We start from the raw sequence: 26534 nt of genomic DNA on the forward strand, positions 1-26534 counted from the left end.
TGGAAGTTAACCTAATCCATTGGGATTCTTGTACCATTATGAAATAATAGCATATATTGCTTGAGTGTGCACATTGAAACAAAAGCACCAAGTAGGGGAATTCTATTAAAGCGGTTTCTCTCTCCAATATCCTATGAAAGGGCCACACACTTGCCCTGTTCATCTGTCACTAATTAACCTAAATATTTCCTAGAGTTCTAGCTATTATATTACATGTTCTGGAAATGACTATTAGGGTTCTCCCAGCAGTAGAGAATCCAGGAATAACCCCAAGAAGGCCTTGCTCATTTCTTTCAAAATTATGTCAGTTCCTATGCTTTATTAATCACTCTGCCTCTGTATAGTGTGTATGCATATGTGTGTGTGTGTGTGTGTGTGTGTGTTAGAGAGAGAGCATCATGGCAAAAACCACTCTCCTGAGGGTGTGATACAAGCTGACAGCCTGAATGCAACTGTGAAATGAAAAAACAGTTAACAATAAAGGAATTGAAACAAAAAAGTAATTCAACAGATGCTTGTCATTTTTACTCTTTAGTGTGGATCAGTTTTTCTTGTTAATTATATCACCTATTCTTTCCTTATATTGATAATTACATAATTACATGAAACAGATGGATGACAGAATGCACCCAGATGGTAAGACCATAAACAGGCTTACAAATTGCTTATTCTTGAGCATATTATAAAGAATTATTTAATAATACATAGATTTCTATACTCTACACAGCTGTTAAGTAGAGCCTTCAAAGTAGCATTTTGTCATTTTTTCTTAAACAGATACATTGCTCTCCCTAGGAATTCCTGAGAGGCCAAATGGTATCTAGGTAAAATATTTAACCTTTTTCAAATACTTGGATACTTCAAATTCTAAACTCTTATATGAGTCTACTGCGTTTTTTTTTTCTTTATTAAAAATAGAAATTGCCATTTCAAGGGGAGTTACAATCACTCATAGGTCTAGTTCTGCTTTGAGCAAGCTGTGCAAGGTTGAAAAAAAAGGGTGGGTTTGTTTTGAGCATAAATTGAAATTGCATCTGATGGGCTTCTTGCATGAAATTCTTTTTTAAAAACTGTGAAATAAAAGTCAAGCCATCAGTGCTGAGTCTGTTGGGTATGTTCCCATGGGCAGTGTGCCCATGTGGAGGGAGGTCCTCACACTGGGGCAAGGAGAGGCCCAGGGCCAGGTCTGAAGAAAAACATGAAATCCATTCCTTTCTCCTGGCCCTCACACCACCACTCTGCCCCATCAGATCAGGCCTCTGATTAAATGGCCCTTACCAAAGAGGTTTTCTTGACCTCTGCCCCTCACTCTCTATCCCCTCCTGGGCTTTCTTCTTGCCACCACCTGGAATGGAGCATCCTTGTCTCTCTGTCCACTGTCTGACTTCTCTATTAGAATGCAGGCAGCTGGGCAGCAGCGATTTATCCACTTTTTCACTGTTGCAGCTCCAGCACCAAAAACAGAGCCCACCATGTGATCAATATACAATAAACATTGATAAGAACAAATAATGTAAATTCAGTCTCCATCTCCAAGCTTCTAACCAGGGATGCTGAACAGGCGTTGGAGTCATGGTTTAGGCAGGACTCAGGGCAGAGGAGCTTGTCCTGCAGGGGCAGGGGATAATTCCACAAAAGGCAGGTCCAAACCATGGTGCATGTCAGAGTCTTGGACAAACAATGGGGTCGGGTATAGCAGCAGGCTCAGGGATGGAAAAGCCAGCTGGCTCTTGGCAGTGACCTGGATAGGGGAAGCAGAGGTGAGAAACAGGATCAGGCTGTTGTCACCCACTGCACTGTGGGAGTCGATTGTGTGTAGATCAGTGTGAAATGCAGAACTTGGGCACTTCTCCAGGACCAATTTTGGATGATGATTGTGTGTACTCTGTGTGTGGGGTATGTGTGCATGTGTGTGTGAGAGAGCGTGAGAGTGTGTGTGTGTGTGTGTGTGTGTGTGTGTAAGAGACAGAGACAGAGACAGAGAGATTGATTGATCACAAGTATTTGAAAAGACTAGGGTTTGAAACCTAACTATGTAGTTTATCAATGAGAAGAGTTTCTAGACTATAGCTGGTTGTAGGGAATTGATGAGCTAATTCTTACAAGGAATACAGAATAGTACCTTTCACATATAACACTTAACAAATGTTAGCTATTATTAATATTTCTCCTGACTTTGCTTGGTTCTTATATTTAGCTTTTTTTTTTTACTTGAAAAGCAATACAATGAGACTAACTGTAATAATACATTGCATAATACATTGTTAAATTTTGCAAAGGTAACAATATTCAGAAAAAAAATTTAGATTCCCTCTAACACTAGCACTATAACACAACTATTTTGTTTGTATATATTTCCTTCCTATTTTTGTCTTATACATGCATATGTCTCTATAGCTGAAATATATCCATAGCTAAATAACAATAAAAAAAGAAGCATTTGATTACTCAGGGCCTGGAGATGCTTTTGGAATCAGGGCTTGGTGTGCTGTATCCCCCATCTGCACTCCAATGGGGGCAGGTCCCCAGAGGACAGGACAGCTGGGAAAGAGAAGGAAAGCCACTCATGTTCTGTCTCTCTTCATGCTCAAGGGAACCTGGATTTCAGCGTGGCTGCTTTGAGTGGAATCAAGGGTTCTTGGGCCCCAGGTAGCATCCTCCAGAGTAAACAGCTCCCATAGAGCAGAACATACAAGGAGAGGGGAGATGGTGGGAATATCCCCATGAGGAAGAGAGGCAGGCACCTCCCCCTGAAAAGACAGCAGAGATGCAGAGTCAAAGGCATGGCAGAGCACTGGTAATGAGGTTGAGCCCAGCTGCCCAAACTCTACAGCCTCTGGCATTTGCTCTGCCTTTGGGGTAAATGAGAATCACCCAGTGTGTGAGGAGCGAGGCTGTCTAGTAAACACATTAAAATAGTTTTCAATTGTATCTAGTTTCATGGGACCCTATCAGACCATCTTTGTGACCTGCTCACAAATTGTAACTTGTGATAGGTAATATTCAGTTCAATTTTTTAAATCAATGATTACCTCCAGTTTCATGGAAACACCACACTGAGGATCAATGCGTAGTGGTAACAGTGGGGCTGGTTTTGGACAGCAGGGCTTCACTATAGTGACCAGAAAGTGCTGCCTGAGACTGGCTCCCAGGAAGCACAGCTCTTTTTGGTTAAATACATAAACTACCATAAAAACCTCAACTATAACAACTACCGTGGTGATAATTTTAATGCACTGAATTATATTTAAAAAATAAAAAATAAAACAAATAAAACCTGGGACATGAATGAAGAGTGCAAGAAGTAGGAACAGTAGTATAGCATGTAATTTATGTTTATTACCATGGGTTTCAACTGCCTGAATGGCTCAAGCCTGCCTGCACTGTAGTCAAGTCATGTTTGAGATCTCAAACAAGTAGCAATAAAAAAACCTTTATGGCTCTCACGCTATTTCCATATTCTTTTTTTCTGTTTTTAAGTCATTCTTTTTGTTTTCTTCTTGCTTATTAAGTTGGTTACTAAGGCTATCATGACATCAGTAATCCTGACTAAGCTTAATGGTCTTGAGGCAACATGCAGGGTAAAGGTTTTCACACTTCCTTAAAGAGGTTCTATTCCAGAGAACAGCAGCATGAGGACTGAAGACTGAGGGCTTTAAGCTGCATCTCCAACAGGGGCGACAAACGGCATGGGGCGGGCGGTGAACCCTACTCCCTCAGCCATTTCTCTAGATATGGGCACTTCAGTTTCCAAAGCCCATTTAACCTTTTGCCTTTGATAAACACAAAAGCATGCCATTTCCCTTCAGATTTGGTGAGTGGGCAAATAATGATAATAACCAAACTCAGAAGGCTTTATGAAAATTACTAAATCTTGGAAAACTTAATCCACCTGAGCTCAATTTGAATGTAAACCTCTAGGCCCTTGGGGTTTTTTCCCCTAGTCTTTCACATCTTCTAAGAAAGCATATTCTACTTTGTAAAACTAGAATTAACATATAAGATATAACATCTAAAAGCTTTCATGAAAAGACCTAAAAGTTAGTCGTATAATACTTTATAATATATGCATTTACTGATGTAAAACCACTTTATAATGGATGAAACTGTGTTTTTATCATTCCTCTATGGGATAGAGGGATTGGGCCAGCCCCACTGGGGGCCTTCTTGGTCTGTAGTCTGTGTGTATATTACTGTTATCATCATAGTGGGGTACTATTTCATGTTAACAGATGTATTTCATTCCTGCTGAGTTCCTGTTGACTCCTGACCCCTCTTGACCCTGTAGCCAGCAGCCAAGGGACATCAGCCATTAGACAGACATGCTACAGAAGAAGAAGCAGGTCACTTCTCTGCATAGCAAAAGTCAGAGCTGATGCCTCAAATGACAGATTTCAGAAAAACACATGGTGATAGCAGAGTCTGTTGTCCCAAGACAAGGAGAAAAGTCAGAAATAAAAATGCAGTACAGGTCTCTCTTTCCCTCTGGTTGAGGCCATAAAAGTAGAGGAAAAGGGCAGGACCACCTTGCCCCCAAAGATGTTCTGCAGAATATGGGAAGATAGGGGACTGCGCCACACATAGGTCCCTCTGTCACCTTTCTTGAGAAGGGTGAAGACGGCTGAGGGTGGTGCCAGGGCAAGAAAGAAAATGAGTCAGGTCACGAGCTTCCCAAAGCTCTGAGTGGTATAGGAGGGAGGGAAGAAAAATGGGAGGAAGGAGGAAGGGAGAAAGAGAAAGAGGAAGGCGGGGTGGGGGGTGGAGAGAGGTTCCAGCTTGACCCAACGAGGCCTCACAACTGTGAAGAGGGAATGCTTCCAATGCAAGCTCTAAGGGCTGGTCGGGGGCTTGGATGCCAAAGTAAGGAATGGCTGAGGACAAGATGAAGTTCTGAGACCCAGAGGATGCCTCTGAGGACAAACACTACCCAAGAACCAGGCAATGGCCCTCTCTGCCCTCCATGATGCCATGATACTCCATGAGCACCTGAGAACTGTGATGTCTTCACCACCCCCAAAGTTAAAAGAAGGAATGGACTCTATGAAAACTTTAAATGATTAAATCTACCTGGAATTGATGAAGTTTACTTTTTATCCTATCAAGTGGAATGAAGGTTCAAAGCAGAAATTCAGCTGAATTAGAAGAAAATAGAAAAATGGGAGATACCATTTTGCATACTTGGTTATTTATCTTAAAAATCTATATCTGACAGTTAAAAAAAATCCATGCATGCCGATGGTTTACTCAGATAAAGGAACACATTGCAAAAAGAAATAAATTACCTTTATAAAACTGGAAATCACAATTTTTCATTTTCAAATTCTAAAATTTTATGCTTTTTAGCTATGCCTTTGACACAGCAGAACTGTTTCCAGGAGTTTACTGAAAGGAAATCATAAATATGCTAAAAAACAATAAGATGAACACTGTAGCACTATTTATAATGATAAAAACTTGGATAAAATCTTAAATGACCAACATTAGGTAACTGACTACAAATAACAGAGGTGAATCTTGGGATCTGGGGTCAGGCTGCTATAGTCCCAGGGCCTCAGCTCAGCAGCTGCATAGCCCTGGGCAAGATGATGTCACACAGGATCTCTGAAGCAAGAAGACAATGGATGATACATTCCAAAGGAGCTCTTCTTATAAAACTGTCAAAGCAGGTGAGCGAGTACTGGTTAAATGACTTTTAAAGCTCTCATTCACAATGAAGATATAAAAAGGTTAGAAGAATATGAAGAATAAGAGAGGATTTTTCTGGAGATTTCCTCAATGAGAACTGTGCAAGCCACTCCACGCCTAAGAGGAAAGGTAGGGCTGGCTCGTCTATGTTCAAGTGAGTTCTCACGGTAAGCAGGCACGGTGGACTGGTGAGAGACTCTTGACTGAGAACTATAAAGGACATGATAGGCAGGTCAGCTGCTGCTGGGTGGGCCAAAGGGAAGGTAGGCTGCACTGGCAAAGTCTGCTGACTCACACAGGTGTGAGCTTTTATTGTAGGATCTTTGTGTGGGGAGTCAAACAAGACTCAGGCTACCAAGTTGGAGGAGGTATGCCTGTGTTATGGAAGTGTAGGTGAGAGCCCTCCAGCGACAGGAACCTCTGAAGAAACTCCAACACGGCATGAAAAGGGGAGTCCAACCAACTGAGCAGGACACATCTTATGATGGTAGCAGTCAAGTATAGATGTGCCTACTCCTTCAACTATTACTCCCCAATCTGGCCCCAATTCCAGAAAGAGCAGAAATATAGCTAAACAATAAGAAGATACTAACTTAAAAAAAAAAAAAGCTAAATAATAATAAGGAGGTGCTATATTAGTGGGGGGCATGGTGAATTAGAAAGAGAGAAGAGGCCTCCCCAGCCCTCCCTTCCCCCCTGCAGGCTTCCTATAAACAGCAGGCTTTAGTAGGGGCTAGATCCCTAATTTCTGGTTAAAAATTGAGTTTTGATTATTATATAAAATATTTAATTTTATGGAATTGAGGCCATGTTTTGTGATTTGGAGTGACCCACATAATTTTATCTAAAATTAACCAGAAAAGAAATATAAGAGGGTTGAAATCATACCAACCATATTCTCTGATTATAATGCTTTGAAATTAGAGATCGACTGCAAAAAGAAAGCAGGAAGAACCATAAATACATGTAAATTAAACAACATGCTACTGAGGAATAACTGGGTCAGAGAAGAAATAAAAAGAGAGATCAAGAGATACATAGAATCGAATGATAATGATACTACAACTTATCAAAACTTTTGGGACATGGCAAAAATGGTCATAAGAGGAAAGTTCATATCATTACAGGCCTACCTCTAAAAACAAGAATGAGCCCAAATAAACAACCTAATGCTTCATCTTAAAAAACTAGAAAAGGAAAATCAAATGAAGCCTATAGTCAGCAGAAGGAAAGAAATAATCAAAATTAGAGCAGGAATAAATGAAATTGAAAACAAAACAAAAACCAATAGAAAAAATAAATGCAACAAAGAGCTGGTTCTTTGAGAAGGTTAAAAAAATTGACAAATCCCTGGCTAGACTCACTAAAGAAAAAAGAGAAAGGACACAAATGAACAAAATCAGGGATGAAAGAGGAGAAATTACAACTGATATCGCAGAAATACAAAGTATCATACAAGAATACTATGAAAAAGTATATAACACCAAACATAATAACTTAGAATAAATGGACCAGTACTTGGAAAAATATAACCTTCCTAGACTGAATCAAGAAGAACTGGAATATCTAAATAGACCAATCAGCAGTATGGAAATTGAAACAATCATCAAAAACCTACCAAAAAGTAAAAGTCCAGAACCAGATGGTTTCACCAAACATTCAAAGAAGATTTAATAACTATTCTCCTCAAACTCTTCCAAAAAATTGAAGAGGAGGCAATACCTCCCAACTCATTTTATGAGGCCAGTACTACCCTGATACCAAACCTGGTAAAGATAACACACAAAAAGAAAACCACAGATCAATATCTCTCATGAACACATTTGCAAAATTCCTAAACAAGATAGCAGTGAACCAACCACAGCAACATATTAAAAAGATTATACACCACGATCAAGTAGGCTTCACCCCAGAGGCACAGGGATGGTTCCACATATGCAAATCGATTAATGTGATACATCACATAAACAAATTAAAAAATAAGAATCATATGATCATATCAATAGATGCAGAAAAAGCCTTCGACAAGATACAGCATCCATTTATGATCAAAACACTTCACAAAATCGGTATAGAAGGAAAGTCCTTTAACAGAATAAAGGCCATCTATGATAAACCCTCAGCCAACATTATACTGAATGGTGAAAAACTAAAAACCTTCCCTCTAAAATCAAGAACAAGGCAAGGCCGTCCACTATTGCCACTGCTATTCAATATAACATTGGAGGTCCTAGCGACTGCAATCAGACAAGAGAAAGATATAAAAGGCATCCGAATAGGAAATGAAGAAAAACTGTCACTATTTGTGGATGACATGATCCTCTATATAGAAAACCCTAAAGACTGCACAAGAACACTACTAGAAACAATAAGCAAATACAGTAAAATTTCTGGTTACAAAATCAAGGTTCAAAAATCCATAGAGTTCCTATACTCTACCAACGAAGTGTCAGAAAAAGAAGTGGAAAAAATAATTCCTTTCGCAATTGCAACAAAAAGAATAAAATACCTAGGAATAAATTTAATGAAACATGTGACGGATCTAGATAATGAAAACTACAAGACCCTATTAAAAGAAATCGAAACAGATACAAAGAAATGGAAAGATATTCTGTGTTCTTGGATTGGAAGCATCAACATAGTTAAAATGAGCATATTACCTAAAGCGTTATACAGATTTAATGCAATCCCCATCAAAATCCCATCGGCATTTTTAAAGAAATAGAACAACAAATCATCAGATTCGTATGGAAGCACAAAAAATCCCAAATTGACAAAGCCATCCTGAGAAAAAAGAACGAGGCTGGAGGCATGAAACTAGACTGTTGTTTCAAAATTAATGCAAAATGGATTAAGGACCTGAATATAAGACCTGAAACAATAAAATGCATAGAAGAAAACATAGGAACTAAACTGAAGGACCTTGGACATAAAGAGGATTTTATGAATTTGACCTCAAAGGCAAGGGAAGTAAAAGCTAAAATAAGTGAATGGGACTTCATCAAACTAAAATGCTTCTGCTCAGCAAAAGAAATCGTCGACAAGGTAAAGAGACAACCATCCAAAAATATGGGAAAATATTATTTGCAAGCAACACCTCCGATAAGGGCCTAATATCCAAAATATACAAAGAACTCATACAACTAATAACAACAGAAAAACAAATGATCCAATCAAAAAATGGGCAGAGGATCTGAACAGACACTTCTCCCTTGAGGACTTACAAATGGCCAACAAATATTTGAAAAGACGCTCAACATCGCTAAGTATTAGGGAAATGCAAATCAAAACCACAATGAGACACCATCTCACACCTGTTAGAATAGCTATAATTAACAGGACAAGTAATAACAAATGTTGGAGAGGATGCGGAGGAAACGGAACCCTCACACACTGCTGGTGGGACTACAAATTGGTACAACCACTATGGAAAACTGTATGGAGGTTCCTCAAAAAACTAAGAATTGATCTACCATATGATCCAGCAATCTCTCTACTGGGTATTTACCCCAAAGACTTGAAAACCCATATCCAAAAAGATATTTGCACACTGATGTTCATAGCAGCATTATTCACAGTGACCAGGAAATGGAAGCACCCGAAGTGTCCTACGATAGATGATTAGCTAAAGAAGCTGTGCTACATATATACAAGGGAATATTACTCAGCCATAAGAAGAGATGAAATACTGCCATTTGTGACAACGTGGATGGAACTCGAGATAATCATGCTAAGAGAAATAAGCCAGACAGAAAAAGTTGAAATCACATGATATCATTTCTATGTGGGATATAAACCTAAAAGCAACAAAGGAACAGGACAAACAAACACAGACTCATGGACATGGACTATAGACTAGTGGTTACCAGAAGGTAAGGTGTGGTAGATGGGATAAAGGGGATCAAATATAGGGGAATAGGGGGAGGGTGAAGTGGGTAAAGGGGATCAAATATATGGTAGCTGAAGGAAACTGGACTTTGAGTGGTAAACACAATAGACTATACAGATGTTAAATTATAATGTACTTGTGAAATTGTATTAACTAATGTTACCCCAATAAATTTAATTTTTAAAAAATTTTAAAAATAAAAATAATAAAAAATAATAAAATAAATAAATAAAATTAACCAGAAAAGTCACAGAACTTGCCCACTTTCCATCCAGGTGCAGGGGAAAACCCAGCCACAGTGAACATATTTACAGGGTGACAGGAGACAGAAATTAAGAGGCTTCGTGATTGTTCCAAGTCTTGCTAGCTTAATGTTCAGTTACATAACTGAACCTTTCCTAACCTGTTTCTCCCACTGCATAACAGAGACAGTGACATACAAACTTGTGTGAGAATGCAAGGAGATAATCCAAGCAAGTACTTAGAACACAGTGCCTAGCACAGAGAAAGTACTCATTGAGGGTTAGGGACTGCTGGTCAGAGGACAACTGCAACTATCGAAACGACAATTTAGAATACTTAGTAACATGCAAAAATATTTATAACATAGAGTCAGCTCTCTGTATCCCTGGGTTCTGTATCAGAGGGTTCAATTAACCTCAGATCAAGAATATTCGGAGGAAAAAAAGTTGTGTTGTTGCTGACTTGTACTATGTAGTAATGATGACTGAATCTGAACTGAACACGTACAGACTTTTTCTTGTCTTTATTCCCGAAACAATACAGTATAGCGACTATTTACATAGCATTTACATTGTATTAGTTATTATAAGAAATCTAGAGATGATTTAAAGTATTAGAGAGGATGTGCATAGGTTATATACAAATAACTACGTTATTTTATATAGAGGACTTGAGCATCTTCAGATTTGGGTATCGACAGGGGTCCTGGAACCAGTCCCCCACAGATATTGAGTGAAAAAAGAATGTTTCAAAACACTATATACATATGACCCCATATTTAATTGTATGAATGTTTTTTTTCCACACAAAAAAAATCTAGCTGTAAAAACACCAAAATATTAACTAATCTATAGAGAATTGCAGCCTTTACTGATTTTTCTTTCTATTGTTTTTTGCCAAAAATGTCAACCATAAATATGTACTGCTTTTGTAATGACATATTTTTTTTTAATGAAGGAGAAAAGCTGTAACTTCCCTAGTCAACATTTGCAGCTCTAATTGTTCCTTTTGTCATTTTATATCCCCAGCTACTTTAAAATACACAAAGCAAAGCCTCCTGTTGGCGCTGCTATGCCTTTTCTCCCTGAAGGCGGATTCTCAAGAAGCCACTTAGCTGCGAAGGCCAGTTCCTGCCCCGGGAGCTCAGGTCCACCCAGGAGCCCTGCTTGGCTGCGGCCTTCCAGAGCACTGCAGCAGGCAGCTGATGTATCCGGAGGCACTTCTGGACCTCTGCGGCATTCATTACCCTGGCTCTGCAGGGAACAGAAAGCGTTTTTTCCTCCTACTGGGCGGTGCAAGAACCCTATCAACATCCAGGAACGCCTCGGGAGCTTTTTTTTTTTTTTTTTCCTGTTGGAAGCTGTGGCAGTTTTCTTTTAAAAGCAATAACACTACTAAAAAGTGGACTGAAACAAAGGACATGCCGGTGGCTTAAAAACCCAGAACATCCTCCATTTTACTCCCATGATTTGGATGGGTGTTTTCTTTGCTACGGATCCCTCCTAAATGTCCATGTAAGCCCACAGGAGGCTAATACAGGAAAGATAAGAGCAGGGGAGGTTTTATTTTAGAAAAATCTCTGCTATCAAAAGAACTGAAGCTTTTATTAGTGGTGCACTGTCAAATAATGTGTATGAAGCTCTCTCATCATGGTATGAAAGTGCCTCTCCCAAAATTGAACCCATGGCCTTGAGTTGACTAGCACTTCACCACTTACTAGCAGGAATGCTGGCTCTCATCTAAGAATGAGAGAATGCAAAACAGTACAGCCACTTTGAAAAATAGTTTGGCACTTCCTTTAGAATTCAACATAGAGTTACCATATAATACAGCTATTCTGATCCTACGTACATCCACATAAAAACCTGTGCATGAATGTTCACAGCAATATTATTCATAGTTGCCAAAGAGTGAGGACAAGTGAATTTTCTATCAACAGATAAAATGTAGTATATCCACAATATTATTCAGCAATAAAAAAGAATCGTTACTGATACATATGCCAAAATGAACGAATCTCAAAAACATGCCAAGTAAAAGAAACTGTTAATCACGAAATACCACATACTGTATAATTCCATTTATACAAAATGTCCAGGATGGGCAAATTCATAGAATCATGAAGTAAATTAGTAGTTCCCTAGGGCTGGAAGTGGGGCTATAGAGAATGACTGCTAATGGGTTTCTTTTTGGGGTGACGAAAGTGTTCTGAAATTAAATAGTGGTGATGGTTGTCCAACTCTGAATTTATTAAAAAACCAATAAATTGTACAATTTAAATGAGTGAATTGTATAATATATGATTTATATGTCAATAAAGCTGAGAGAGAGCAGAAGGTTAAAGGGTGGGTGAAAGGGAGGGAAGAGAGATTGTCCTATAACATCTATTGTAGAAAATGAGGATAAGATGTAGGATTGACTTTTGATGATACTGTGATGTTAAGAAATTACCTTTCACAATTTCTTCTCTTAGCACGCCCTAAAGACCTCATCTTGCCACTCTATTGCAGTCCAGTTTCTAAACAATGTCCAGTACTTGTTGGTCACGCCACTAGTGTGCAGTGTGTCCACACTTCACCTCCCAAGCTAAGCTTCAGTCACGCATCCAGAGCTTGACTTGAGCACTTTCTAACAACACCAAGAAGCCACATACAACATGGAACTGAACTTGAGGAATCTATAGTGTGACGTATCTAAGGAATCATAATTTTTTTCCTTCTTTCCCAGTAGTTGCCATTACAGTTTTGGAAGGTTTGTAACAGCAAGCTGATGCAACAGAGAGAGAAGTGTAGACAACCTGGATCAGCTGATGTCCAAAAACTGACCCCAGTACACATATGTCTCTGCTCCTTCTCAGCTGAGCCCAGCCAGGTCAGGCTGGCACTAGATCAAACCTAAGAGTGAATGACTCTGCCAAGAGGAAAATCCAAACTGCTCTGGGGGAAAGCCAATTACCTGTGGGTTATCTTTTGATTAAGTAGCTGGTGCTAAAGATCTGAAAGATTCCAAAAGGTTTCTATCAAGCCATCCTCCTTATCTGTGGTTTGCTTTTCCTATAGTTAAGTCATGATATCAGTACTTTAACTTTTTAGGTAAGACAGTATATATATATATAGCGATTGAAGGTAAGTGATTGGCATCCAATCACCTGGGTTTGAGGCTTGGTCACTGAATTAACCTTCAGACAAGTCATTTATTCTCCTTCCTGCTAGCCTGTTTTCTTTATGTACATTGAAGATGATAGTATCAGTAACTATTTAAGTACTGATCAGGACACTTTTCGCAAGAACTAAATACATATTAATAGGGGTAGTTGTTCATTACTCTGTAACTTTTCTAAAAGGGAGGAATTATAACAATGAGAAGAAACCTCAGATCTATAAGTCTTTCTTAATGTAAACATATATACTATGCATAATATTGAATTAGATAATGTTCAGAGAATTGGAAAGAAATGATCAAAGAATTTATATTTTTATTTGGAGAAAAAACAAAAGCTCGTGATGGAATTTATGTAAATTATTCTAAGGATGCCAGAGAAAAGGGTTTACCATAAACAAGAGAAAATACATTTCCTATAGGTAGTATAAATGTTTAGGAAATGGCTGAGAAGTGGCTTGAAAACACAAACTTGGCTCATGGCGGGATTTAAAGTGGGTTAATTTGATTTCAAGAAAAAAATATCATGGCCATATTAATAATGATCAGTGCATATATGATGCTGAAAAATATGGGTTTGCATTTTTAGAAACTTCTACCATACTAAAGGGCTAATTTAAACATATACATGTGCATGCGAACACACACATGCCTCAACCACAAATACAACCAAGGGAAGTCTAAGCACTGGCAGTGAAAGTTTCCAGGTTTAAGGAAGGAGTTAGGAAACAATTAAGCTGGGGAAAATCTAGCAGGTGCTGGGGGAATAATGTAATTTCCTAGGGCAGCAGATGTACAAGTGAAACAGTATCCAGTAACAGTCCATCAGATGGTAATTATAGCTGGACTGAGGAAGAACAGCCGAGATGAAAAGGGACAATTCAAAGGGTAACTGAATGCCAGTGAGTGACATCTTCCCGAGAGATCACATACCAGAAAAAAGTGGGGCAGCACTTAGCTCTGAGAAGGGGGGGGTGGTGGTGGTAAATAAACCATTATTTTTCTTTGTATAAAAGGATAAAGGGAAAATAGAGGCCTCAAAGAATTCATTAGTGAAGAGTTAAATAGACCATCACTAATAAACAACCATAAAAAATAACAGGCATTAATCATTCTGAAAGTATGATTCTTAAAGTAATTCTATGGTCTGGAAGATAATGAATTGATTTGGTACCCCAAAAATTTTGAAAAAAAGAGATAAGTTCACACTATAATGCTATGAAGACTGAAAACCAAGATAAAGAACTAAAGTGACAGAAGTGGGTGTTGGGGAGCATCTACTGAAGCAAGGGTAGGAGCTATTTAAGTTCAAAGCAGATTTTCTGGTGTTTAAATTCACAAGTAAGAATTATATAAAATCTCAGACCTGGAAAGGAAACAGTGTCTCGGGCAAAACACATTCTCTCCTGAAAGATTCTGTAGAACAGATCTAATCCCAGTGTGGCTATTCCTCCTGAGTCTGGCTCTTGATACCGTGGGTCAGGGCAGTCCTCTCATGCCTGATTTAACTACCTGAGAGGTCCTACATTGATACTGACACTAGACTATAAGCTCCTTGAAGGCAAGGACCATGTCAAACCATCTCTGAAAGCAAGCTTGTACACAGAACCACCCCAAAGTAAATGTGAGTCAACTTGCTCCACAGTCTTCAATTAATATGGCCTTTCAAATCATTCAGCTAAATTTTGAGTGTTTCTCATGCAAGTGGGCCACGCCAATTCCTTTAATCAAAATTTTCCATCAGAATAATTCTCAGAATGTAAATGCATAGGCCATAAAGGTCCATTTAAAGCTAAGAAATAACTCTTCCAGGTCCATCCCATGTGGTTATGGTCTTAGAAAAAAAGTCCTCTCTCTTATCCATGAATCTATACCAATTGACCATGGAGACATTATGATGAATCTTTGGGGCCTACCTCTGTAATGTGTGATGAAAACCATTTACATGTTTTCCAGGTCCTTTCTTATGACCTGATATGGGGCAAGCTATCAATTAATAGAAACAACGGGGAAGGCATTATGGCAGGGACAGCTATCATTCAAACCAGGCAGAAACCACCAGGGCCTTGGGATAGGGAGAGAGTATATTTCTCTGCCATGCAGTGATGAATTTCAATCACTGCTGGCTTGTGCCAGATTCAAATTGGCAACCCACCGAGATGAAATGCTTTCTATCCCATTACTCATGCCTGGAGTGATCTGTTTCCTTAAAGACTGTCTTCCTAGGTGAAAGAGGGGGAATGAACAGTTACTCTGAGATGGTTTAAATAGGATAAAAGGTATGAACGGTAAATATCCAGTGAGAGAAATGTGCAGACATGGAGAGGGAGCCGAGAGGACCAAATAAAGCTCAATACACTGGGAGAGGGGGTATATAAAACTTAAAAAGGAAAAAAAAATTCATTTAGTAATGACAATTCCTTAACCTCATTTAGTTCAACAGGCATAATACTATTCGCTCTGCTAAGAAATCAATGTATTTAGGACTCTACAAAAATTTCTTCTAAAAAATTTCTAATTGACTCATTTTTTCTCAGATAATCAGCCTAAAATGTTAAATCCACCTAAAATGTTAAAAAAGGAAACTAAAAATCGCATAATGTAGCATTTTAACTTTTGAACATCTAAGCCCACCACATGTGGATTATGCTCTTGATAATCCTTTGATCAAACTATCAAGATTTCTGAATCTTGATACTAAATCTCATTTACTAAATCAAAACCTTTACTAAAACCTTCTCAAGAATGAGTATGAGTAGCAGTAAAAATGCTTCTTATAAAGTCAGAATTCACTGATACAATGAACAACACAGCATAACATCACATAACATCGGCTCCACCCTGGACCAAGGATTTAAACAATCCATCCTCTGCTATGTCCTGAAATAAGCTGGGGCTCTGGTGGAACAGAGCACACTGATATGACCACGGAGAAGGTTGTTAAATGTGAGCAATGATTTCAACTCATACGAACCTGAGAAGTTTGATGGTATTGTTTTAAATGAAAAAATAAAAAAATAAAAATGTTTTCTCTGGCTTTCTCCTCACCTGGAGCTCCAGCTCACCTCTAGATTGTCCAACTCTGGAGATTTCCAGGGGTGGAGTGTGGGTGAGGCACGTGGTGTTCAGAAAAACAGTGCTCTTGATATTCATGACATAGCTCTGTGCTCCCCACTTCACCACACACCCCAGCACTGCCACTCATGCTACTGGAGGACTGGCTGAAGGCACAGGACCAGAGCCATGGGCTGCCACTGATGTGTGAGCACTTCTCCTGGCCCATTTGTATGATCTATCCATACATGAAGGTGTCTCAGCAGTAGCTGCAAAAGGGCAGCAACTCTCATCCTTATCCTGATCTGACAACAAAAGCTGCATCCACATATTTAGTACCTGCAGCCCCTTCTCGTGGGATGAGCATGACGATATGTGTTTCAGTGACAGATATGGATGAATCCACCCTCCCTGAACCCCATGCTCTCTTTGCATCAAACAGGTGGGTCTTACTTAACTCTCATTCCAAAGGAGTCCTTTCCCAGGATCTCTACTCATAAACAGACTACCTGGTGTCCATCCCAAAGGTCCTCCAGATGTGCTTGAGCACTCTTACCTCTAGAGCAGAAACAGTGTGAGCTGCAATGCTGTGTCCCTGCTATCTGAGAACACACCTGTGATCCTGGATGAAATGATATATATTAGGGGATTGCTTCAAAATGATAATGGAGGAAGGGGAAGTGGGTGGGCGTGCAGAAGATCTAAAATTGGCCAAGACTTGAAAATTGTTGAAGCTAAGTACCAAGTATATGGGAGTTTCAGTACTACTCAAAATATGGTCTAAGACAGGTGCCCATCTGTAAATGTCACTGGTCTGTGAAGGTGTTAAGTGCAGAGATTGAGAGAAGCATTCAGAAGCTTTTATAGCAATTGCACAGAGTAATTCTGTATCTGTTAAATTTAAAAATAAAATAATTGGACTTGAATTTTGTCTTTGTTCTTTAATCTCATTTTTTAGGAATTCATTTTTTATAAAACTATCACTGTATGATGGATTGGTCCCTCAGCACAAGCAGAATGAAAAGCCCTGCTTTATACATGATTCTCTCTATTTTTGCATATGCTTGACATTTTCCACAATAAAGAGTTGGGAGGGGGAAAAGAATTGTTATTTTAGTTTCTACTCAAATATAAATTTAGAATTTGTCAGAACATAAATATAAATTTATTTTTTATTTTACAAATACATAGATAAATGTAGGACTGAAAGCAGCCTCGGTTGCAGTAAGCAGCTGCCTCTAAGATGGGTCTTGGTGGAGGCCACCCCTCTCCCCCTGGCACTCATATATAAAGTGGGAACTGGGAGCAATATAATGTTGCACTTCCTGTAGCACTGAGGTTGTCATCAGTTGTTTATTTGAGCATCATATCTAGCTCTGAAGAGCAACTTTTTGGCTAAATGGCTGGAGAATTTAAACTTTCTACATCCCTCTTTTCACTCTCACATGGACAACGGTTAGCCCACTGAAAGTTTTTTTTAAACTTATTTAAGTGGAAGTATATTATTCAAACACTACAAGCCTACACATAAGTCAACCTGACAAGCTCACATTTTCCAGTTAAATGACTAAACACGGCTGTGTGTACATATACATGTACACTTCCATTTAATGCTAAATCTAAATTTTACTTCAATCCCTTTCTTGTTCTGGTAACAGGAGCTTCACAGAGCTGTTCATTTTAAGGTCAAACTCTCTGCCACCCCAGGACAGTTAATATGTCCCTGTTAGTCAACCTGGTTCCCTGAAGGAGCTAACAAACCCAGCTTAAGACTCAGACCCAAAAATCTCAATTGCAGCCAGCTCAATTTTCTCGGTTAGCTTTGACCAAATTGTGAATGACCACTTTTGCCTAAAAAGCAAAACATAATAGAACAGGGTAATCTGCTTTTTTGAGCAAGAGGAAAGAAAACAGAAATATCCTGGAAGGTTGACTCCAGGCCACTTGCCCTGAGACACAGCAGCACATGAAGACGTCCCTATGGGGTCCATGGGGACTGTTGCCCAAGGGATCATGAGGCTCCTGTTTTAGGCTTACTGGGAAATAACCACCTGAGGGCTACAGGGGAGCTTCCATAGGGTGCCCCTGTAAGGGCACGGGCACCAGGCTCCCTGTAATTAAGCAGCAGCCTGCTCCCTAGAAGACAGTGCTGTCACCCCATCTGCCACACCCGCATAAGCTGGCACCATGCCTCCTGCCTGCTGCCGCCCAGCTACCCACCAGATCCTTGGAGACCGCCTTTGATGGAGCGTTGATGCCAAGCTTTTCCAGAGGATAGACAATCTGTCGTCGTGGTCGCACGGGAACCAAGTAATGAAGGGCGGATGTCAGGGAGTGGGCGTAGGAGATCTGGAACTGCAAGACAGCAATCTTCATTTTAGGGGAGAAAATGTCAGAGCATCACAGCACAGATGCCTGCGTGTGGCTTTACAAATACAACATTCTGAACTCAGCCAAATCGGATAGGGGAAAAAAACCGAGCAAATAAACAAACATACTCTTTGAGCAGAGGAATGAATTGTAGATAATGCCTGACACTAATGAAGATAATTACGAGAGTAATTACATTACTATCTCTGTGGGAATGACAGATAAACAAGTGGTTTGGTTTATGGGATTTTTCAGTACAAGTATTTCCCCCAAGAGGATATTCTTCTCCATAGTGATCATGAATCAGCTTCATTTGACCCCATTAAGCTATGTTATCTGTGTCCCGTTAACCTTTGCGTGTTTGGCACAAGCTGCTTTAAGAAGGCACACAGATAAAAATGTCATCTGAGGGCAACTGAATGCAGATGAGAAAATTCTCTTTCTTGTGAAAGTCACAGCTACTTCAACTGTACCTCTGCTGATAAAATAAGTGTTTTGAAACAAAAAGATGAAACTGGAAAGTGGCGATAGGGTGGGAGAATTGAAGCATATTATTTTGACTTAAATTAATATTAAATTATGACTCAGATTTATGCTTACTAAAATGAACTATGATAAGTCATGTTTTAGGAGAATGCTTTAAATAGTAATTTTACCTAATGTTTAAAAGTTGGTAGAAAAAAATGAACATGGTGATCTTTATTTCTTTTACATTTATGAAGTCTTAGGGGTTTTGGTGAAACTAACTTGGTATTTAACCTTTTAAACCTAAAGAGTTAAACTGTGAAGCCAATATTTTTAAAGATATATTTATCGTATATAAGCTGGAAAACAAAGAATATAAAACTGAACTGTAGATGTGTTTAATAAATAAAATGGTTTACATGTGACTTATTTGCTATTCTAAAAATAGCCCCCAAGCATTTCTAAGAGCTTCTAAAAGAAATTTCTAAAATCTTTCACCACTGACTTTCACACCCCGATTTTACACACTGAAAAACAGAACCCAGGAATTCCTAGCCAGAGCTCTCTCTTTAAGCCTGAAAGATCTCTCAATGCATGTTCTAGCAAGAAGGTGTGGAGAAAACCATCTTCATGAAGTGAAGCTTTTACTAAAGTTGACTAGAGATTTATAGCAGAATTTGGAAATTCTTACTTAAATCATTTGTTGCGGCTACTTACACTTGTTTAAATGTATAGGTGTGAATCGACTGGAAGTGCAGAGAGGAAATGTTTCCAAATATGTTTCCACACTCTCTATAAAATAATGAATAACATATTCTGAATCCTACACCATAGGGATAAATACAGGAATATTCAATGAAATGCCCAGGATACTATTTTTATCATGGATCCAAAAGCACGCTCCATCAGCATGGCACATGCAGGCAACATCATGAAAAAAAATTAAGAATTTAATATCACATCCTGAAGGTCATCAAATTGGCAACTGGCCAAATGTAAAGTAAAAAAAAAATTTGTAGGACCAGGATTTTCCAGCAAAACTGTTACCTTCCCATCTCATTAAGTTTAAATCTAGGACATTTACATTGCTATAGAACTGCATTTTGATAGGAAAAAAATTATCACTAAAGCATATTCTGTATCTCACTAAAAATCTTTTCCATGTTTTTTCTTCCTTCTTTCCCATTCCTTCTGTACTTCTCCAAAAGGCTTTTGTTAAATAAGATACATTGGTAAAATTACTGTTATGTGAATGTACTAATAAACTTCAGATTGTTTTAAGTTTACTAAATAAGATCATTTAACAAATCCACTTAGCTCACTTGTGGTAACTAAGAAGAAATATGACAACATCGAAGATTCAAGACAGAGCATGAGAAAGTTGTCAGTCATGAATGGGATCTGATAGGACAACTTGTACCTACTCTAATGGCTCAATATCATCACCCTTCCAGTCTATGTCGAACTGAGGATCAGTGCTGTCATTGACAAAGGGACCAACTTGCAAGAAACAACACCTTAAGAATCCAGCTTGAAGAAGCTCTTGCCTGTGGAACAACCAATACACTGTACATGAGTGTGTGCGTATGTGTGTGTGTGCATGCACATATATGTGTGACTCTTCTAGGCACTGGTATATAGCTTTGAACAGACAAACACCTCTGCTTTCATGGAAAAAGATAAAATTTTAGCTAGTGAAAAGTGCTATGAAGAAGACTAAATTAGGATAAATGAAAGCAAGATAAAGACACTGCTATCTGCACATGCAAATATATCTAATGTACATACATTAGATATATGTTCATTACTAAAGTATTCCTTTATATAAGTAGGACAAGTATTACGCAGTTATATAGGTATTTGCAACCTAAAGGTTACATCAGTATCACAAATCTCCATTTTTTTATCCATCACTTTTATGGGGGTGGTTATAGTGCTTATTTGGAATGCCATGATATCACACCAACATTATAGGATTGAATTGATTTATTCTATGGGTTCATTACTAAAATGTTCTTTGCTTGAAAAACATGGGAGGACCGTTTTGGCATTTCACTAATGCACCATAAGAAATAATCTGATTTTTGTGTCCCTTAGAACATTTTTGCATAGTTTTCAGTCTCTGTTTTATCAAAATGGAAAAGCCAACAAATTGTTCTACTAATTATATTGGTTGTGACTGTTTCAGAAATTAAAACCTCTGAACTTCCACTGTAGTGTAGGGGCTAAACTCAATACAGTCATTTGAAATTCAGAGCCACATTATAATCAAAATACATCAAGTGAAGAAGGAACAAAACATGGCACACAATACGCATGATACTGTGAATGCTGATCTGCTGGAAAAGTGAATTAGATTTTTTACCTTGCTTTCTCTGAACTCCGGGTAAATAGGGTAGTAGAGACAGGATTTATAGCCTAAACGGAGGATCTCCTTCAGAAAAAACTTGGTGTAGTGCCGAAAAATGGGGTTCAGGGCAAAGTGATACAGGTGCCCATGTTCTTCACGCTGGTGGTGACTGAAGTAGATGAAATCCTCGATGTTGTAATGGGATCGAATGTACTCTATATCCTAAAAAAAAGAGGAGGGGAAAGGACATCTAAGAGTGTTTTAAACTAATGGCATTTTGTGATAAAAATCTTTTTAAAATTACCTTAGGTACAATAGTAAGATATGTGTTTTTCTTTCCTGTGATTTTTCACCTCATCTTCATTACTAAATTTTTTTAAATTAAAAATTATGTTTCTTGAAAGTCACCTATTCTGATGGCTTGTCTATGGAGGATGCCTACACAGCTTTGGAATTTGTTCCTTAAAGGGAGCCTTGAGTCTCTGCTAGTGGCCAGGCAGCAGGAGAGCAGTTCTTCACTGATGTTGGGCAAGGGGAGCATGAGCTGATCAGCACGACTGACTGATAATGTGCAAATTTCAGGAGCAGGACAAACACCCACCAGTGTTCTCTGGATTTGTAACTATTCTCTATTTATCTATTAATGTGGAAATGAGCCATCACACATTTTAATTCGTACAGGTGGCTGGGTGGGCCTAGAATAAAACTAAAGCTGGGCCTCATCCACAGGCACTCTTTCAACATTTTATCCCTCTGAGGTACAGTTATGTGCCGCTTAGCTATTGGGATACATTCTGAGAAGTGCATCATTAGGCAAACACTCTGAGAAATGAAGCATTAGGTGATTTTGTCGTTCTTGTGCAAACATCATAGAGAGTGCACTTACACAAACCTAGATGGTATAGCCTACTGCACACCTAGACTATATGATATAGCCTATTGCCTCTAGGTTACTAGCCTGTACAGCATGTTAGCATACAAAACAACCTGAGATTAAATCAAGCGCAAGAGAAAATGATGCAATCAAGAAATGCAGTAAATATGAGATATACAAGGCTGCTGCCAGCATAACACAGCATATTGTTTACAGAAAACTTTTTTATAAGTAGAAAAGTACATTCTAAAATAACAATAAAAAACATACTAAATACATAAACCAGTAACAAAGTCCTTTACGATCATTATCAAGTATTATGTACTGTACATAATTGTAAGTGCCATACATTTGTATGACTGGAAGGTCTGTTTACACTAGCATCACCACCAACATGAGTGATGTGTTGGACTATGATGTTAGAACATCAGCTATGACAGTGACAGGAATTTTTCAGCTCCATTATAATCTTATGGGAACCACCGTTTTACATGCAGTCTGTCATTGACTGAACGTTATGTGGCACATGATTGTATAACATTTTTATACTGTGGAAGGTAATTTAAAGAACCAGTGAGTGTTCACTTGTAAAAGGAAATATTGGGCACACTGCTCCTGCTTCCATGGGCCTGGTTCTGATCACCACCCTCTGTCTCCTAAATGGCGGGGGAGGGAACCAGGGGCTCCTCCATGATAACTGTGCATTGGTTCAACTTCTCCTGCTTCACTTCCCAGCAGTGCACACTGTGGGGGTAGGGACAAAATCCAGAGTGAGCGTGACTCTCCAATGACAGGAACAATAAACACACCTGATATGCAGGGCAAATCAAACCACAGGCAGATTGGAAAGCCCCCATTTATATTTTTTCTAACTTTTCACAGTAAAATTGTCCTAAAAGCATTCTTTCAAGAAGAAAAATTGGAAAATGCAAGGAACTTGATTCACTCTGTGATCGGCAAGGCTAGCAGTAGAAAATTCAGGAAAACTGTGAAGTCTGTACCAAGCCCCTCAAGGTTCCTTATCTTTCCAGCTCCTGCCACAAAGCACAGAAGAAACAGGGATAGCACCCAAGGGCAATTCTGGCAATGTCTGAGCTTTCCATCTCCATTGACCCTATAATTGCCTTTACACTCTAAGACTTTTATTTAATTACCAAAGAGGCATCCCTCATTATAAAATAAAATAAGTAATAAGTGTAAGGCTGAGAAGTCACTGAGAAACAAAAAGCAAAGAGCCAATAGAGGTTATTAGCTCAAAAACAACAGATGGGCCTTGTGCATCTGATTTTCCCCCCATCCCAAATCCCATAAAATTAAACAAAAAATTATTTTTAAAATAATGGGTTGGAAAAAATAATGAGAGGGAGTAATGGGGTCTGGGGGAGTAAGGCAGTTCTACTTGAGAAGGAAACATACCAAAGTTTTCTACCACTAGGTTAAAACTTCCTACCTTGGGCCACTCAAAGGTCCCTGCCTGCTGCCTGCCAGTACTTCCTTCAAGCACCACAAGAGGAAGTCAGGTGACTGATGCCCATTCTCACTTAGACATGTGGGTGGGCAGCCCTCCCAGTGACTGGAGAGATGCAATGGAGAAGCAGATATGCACAACTGTCAAGGATACCCATGCCAGACAGCCATACTGGTAATATAATCTGTCATTCATGACATGGACAGACTTTTGAGGAAAACTGAAAAATGCAGAAGACCAGAATACAGAAACATAGATCTTACTCCAAAGAAAACAGAGATTATTCAGTGAAAAGAAGAGAATTTAAAACAATTCTATTCAGTGTTCTCAGACATACCAAAAAGGATATTGTATATAACATAACAAACAAGCTGCTATAAAAAAGGAACAAGAGGAACCAAGGAAGAGATTTGGAAGTTAAATATATGAACTCTGAAATTAAAATTCCAAAAAGAGGCCTAGATAATGGAATAGACATGGCTGAAGGTTGAATTAGGGTTCTGGAACACAAAATTAAGGAAATCTAGAAAGAAGTACGAGAGATTAAAAAATATGAAAAGCAAGTTAAGAGACAGTAAAAGATCAATTCAAAAGGTCCAATATCCATCTAAAAAGAAATTCAAGAAGAGAATAGAGAAAATGAAAAGGAAGAAACAATTAATAAAGTCATAGAAAAAAAAAAACAAACTTCCAAACTCAAAAGAGGCATAAGATAGTTCTTGGTAAATTTTCAGAATTGCAGGAATAAAAAGAAAAAATTAATTCTCATGAGAGAAAGCAAATAAACGTACATTTATTCACATCGGATTTTATTTTATTGGTGACCCTGGACACTGGAAGACAATAAGAGTAAAAATATCAACATTCTAATGAGAAATAATTTGAATAAGAATTCTATACACTAGAGTATTCAAATGTGAGAACAAAAAGAAAACTTCTTGTATATGTATGGACTCGGAGATACTAGCACCTACCATCCTCTCTAAAAAAATTACTCAAAGATATACTGAATCAAAAGAGAAATGAATCTAAGAACGAGGATAGTTTATTAAAGGGAGAAGGAGCGGCGAGTTCCCTGAACATTCCTGCCTGGGATAGCTGCGAGCTCCCCATGGCCAGCTGGCTGCAAGGCCCAGTTATCAGTGCAAAAAGCAGAGAAACAGGATGGGACTGCAGAGGAATACACTTGATTTTTGCTGACCGTGGCTGCAAAACTGAGGCTGAGCCGTAGCCTTCAACCCCCAACCCAGAGGGCCACACCCGCATTCCCTCTGATATCGACCACCATGGAGCCCCAGGGGAATCTGAGCAAATGCTGTGGAGACTGTCGCTGACACTGGCAGGGAATGAAACTGAGGGTAGCGAGTGTGATTAAATATCTACAAGAAAATTTAAAAAGCGTTATTAACACTTTATAGAAAGCAGGGATCCAAAGTATTAGACACCACCTACTGGAAACCAAAAGAAAAGCACCTTCTTTGCAACAGACTAAAGAGAGACCTTTATATAATAATTCTTCTTTCTAGAAAAACAGCAGAATATACTTCTATTAATGCTCAGGTGGAGAAACAGTCCATTAAACACCATGAACAACCAAGGTGACAAGGCATCTAAGAAAGAAAAAGAAATATCTCCAGAAAATAAGCTTACAGACATAGAAATACGTAACTTAAATGAAAGAGAATTCAGGATGGTACTTCTGAAAAAACTCAGTGAGATCCAAAACAAATCAACAATTTCAGGAATTAGAAAAAAAACTAGATGAGCAGAGCAAGGAGATTGAAACCCTTAAAAAGAACCAAATAGAACTTCTGGAAATGAAGAACACACTGAAAGAGTTGAAAAATGAAATAGCAAGCTTGGGAAATAGAGTAGACCAAATGGAGGAAAGGATCAGTGATATCTAAGACAGAAATCTAGAAATAAATCAGAAGAAAGAAGAGAGAAACCGAAGAATAAAAATAATGAAAGAGAAATACAAGAACTAGCAGATGCCATCAAGAGAGAAAACATAAGAATAATGGGCATTATCGAAGGCGAGGAAAAGGAGGTTTAGAAAGCATTTTCAGACAAATAGTTGACGAGAATTTCCAAAATCTAAGAAATGAGCTGGAGCTTGGAATTTGAGAGGTCAACAGAACATCCAATTATCTCAACTCAAAAAGGCCTTCACCAAGACACACTGTATTAAAATTATCAAAATATTAATGACATAGAATTCTGAAGGCAGCCAGGGAGAAAAAGCGGTAACTTAAAAAGGTAAACCAATTAGATTATCCCTGGACTTCTTAGTGCAAACCTTACAAGCCATATAAAAATGGAATCAAATATTTAAACTATTAAGTGAAAGGAACTACCAGCCTAGAATAATGTATCCAGCTAAGCTCTCCTTTAGATATGAAGGAGAAGTCAAGACCTTTCCAGATGTACAAAACTTGAGGAAATTCTCCACTACAAGGTCTGCACTACAGGAAATACTGAAAGGAGTCAGTTCACTAAAACAAAATGACAAAAACAAACAAACAAACAAACAAACAAAAAAAAACATAATTAGGAGTAAAGTGACTGTTGGGCAAATAGAAGCAGAGGAGTGCAACCCTTACTAAGAACAGGGCATAATAAGCTTAAATAATAAGAAGAGAATTGTTATAACAAGATAGTAATGAACGTTCAGCATACATAGGAACAAATTGAGATAAAAATGACTGAAAAGAGGGGGAATTCAAAGATCCAAATTCGCAAAGGGGAATGGAGATAAGGCACGTGCAGAAGAAAATGGACTGTAATATATATAACTATCCTTTACATATTCATAATGGTAACCACACACCAAAGATTCAGAACCGTTGTATATAACATAAAACAAGAAGGACCAGAGGGAAAACCCACAAAACCCAACCAAAATAAAGAAAACAAGCACAAGGCCAAGGAAGCAATGGAAAGTAAAAGATAAAATGGCTATAAGTAGACCTCATGT

General features: G+C 38.5%; 1 protein-coding gene across 10 annotated transcripts in view; it reads right to left on the reverse strand.

Moving 5' to 3' along the window:
• The window catches only part of CFAP61 (cilia and flagella associated protein 61), a 269668-nt gene that overhangs the window by 114586 nt on the left and 128548 nt on the right, over positions 1–26534 (reverse strand). For 9 of the 10 annotated variants that reach the window (XM_039874360.1, XM_039874366.1, XM_039874364.1 and 6 more), the window contains 2 exons: positions 21231–21437; positions 18251–18385 (listed from right to left, as the gene is read on the reverse strand). In XM_039874360.1, the coding sequence (XP_039730294.1) occupies positions 18251–18385; positions 21231–21437 (342 nt within the window). Of the gene's footprint in view, positions 1–18250; positions 18386–21230; positions 21438–26534 lie in introns of those variants that run through there. The other variant, XM_039874368.1, reaches the window with a different exon arrangement.

The sequence above is a fragment of the Pteropus medius genome, unplaced genomic scaffold (genome assembly GCF_902729225.1).
Source record: "Pteropus medius unplaced genomic scaffold, Ma_sr-lr_union100, whole genome shotgun sequence".
Lineage (NCBI taxonomy): Eukaryota > Metazoa > Chordata > Mammalia > Chiroptera > Pteropodidae > Pteropus > Pteropus medius.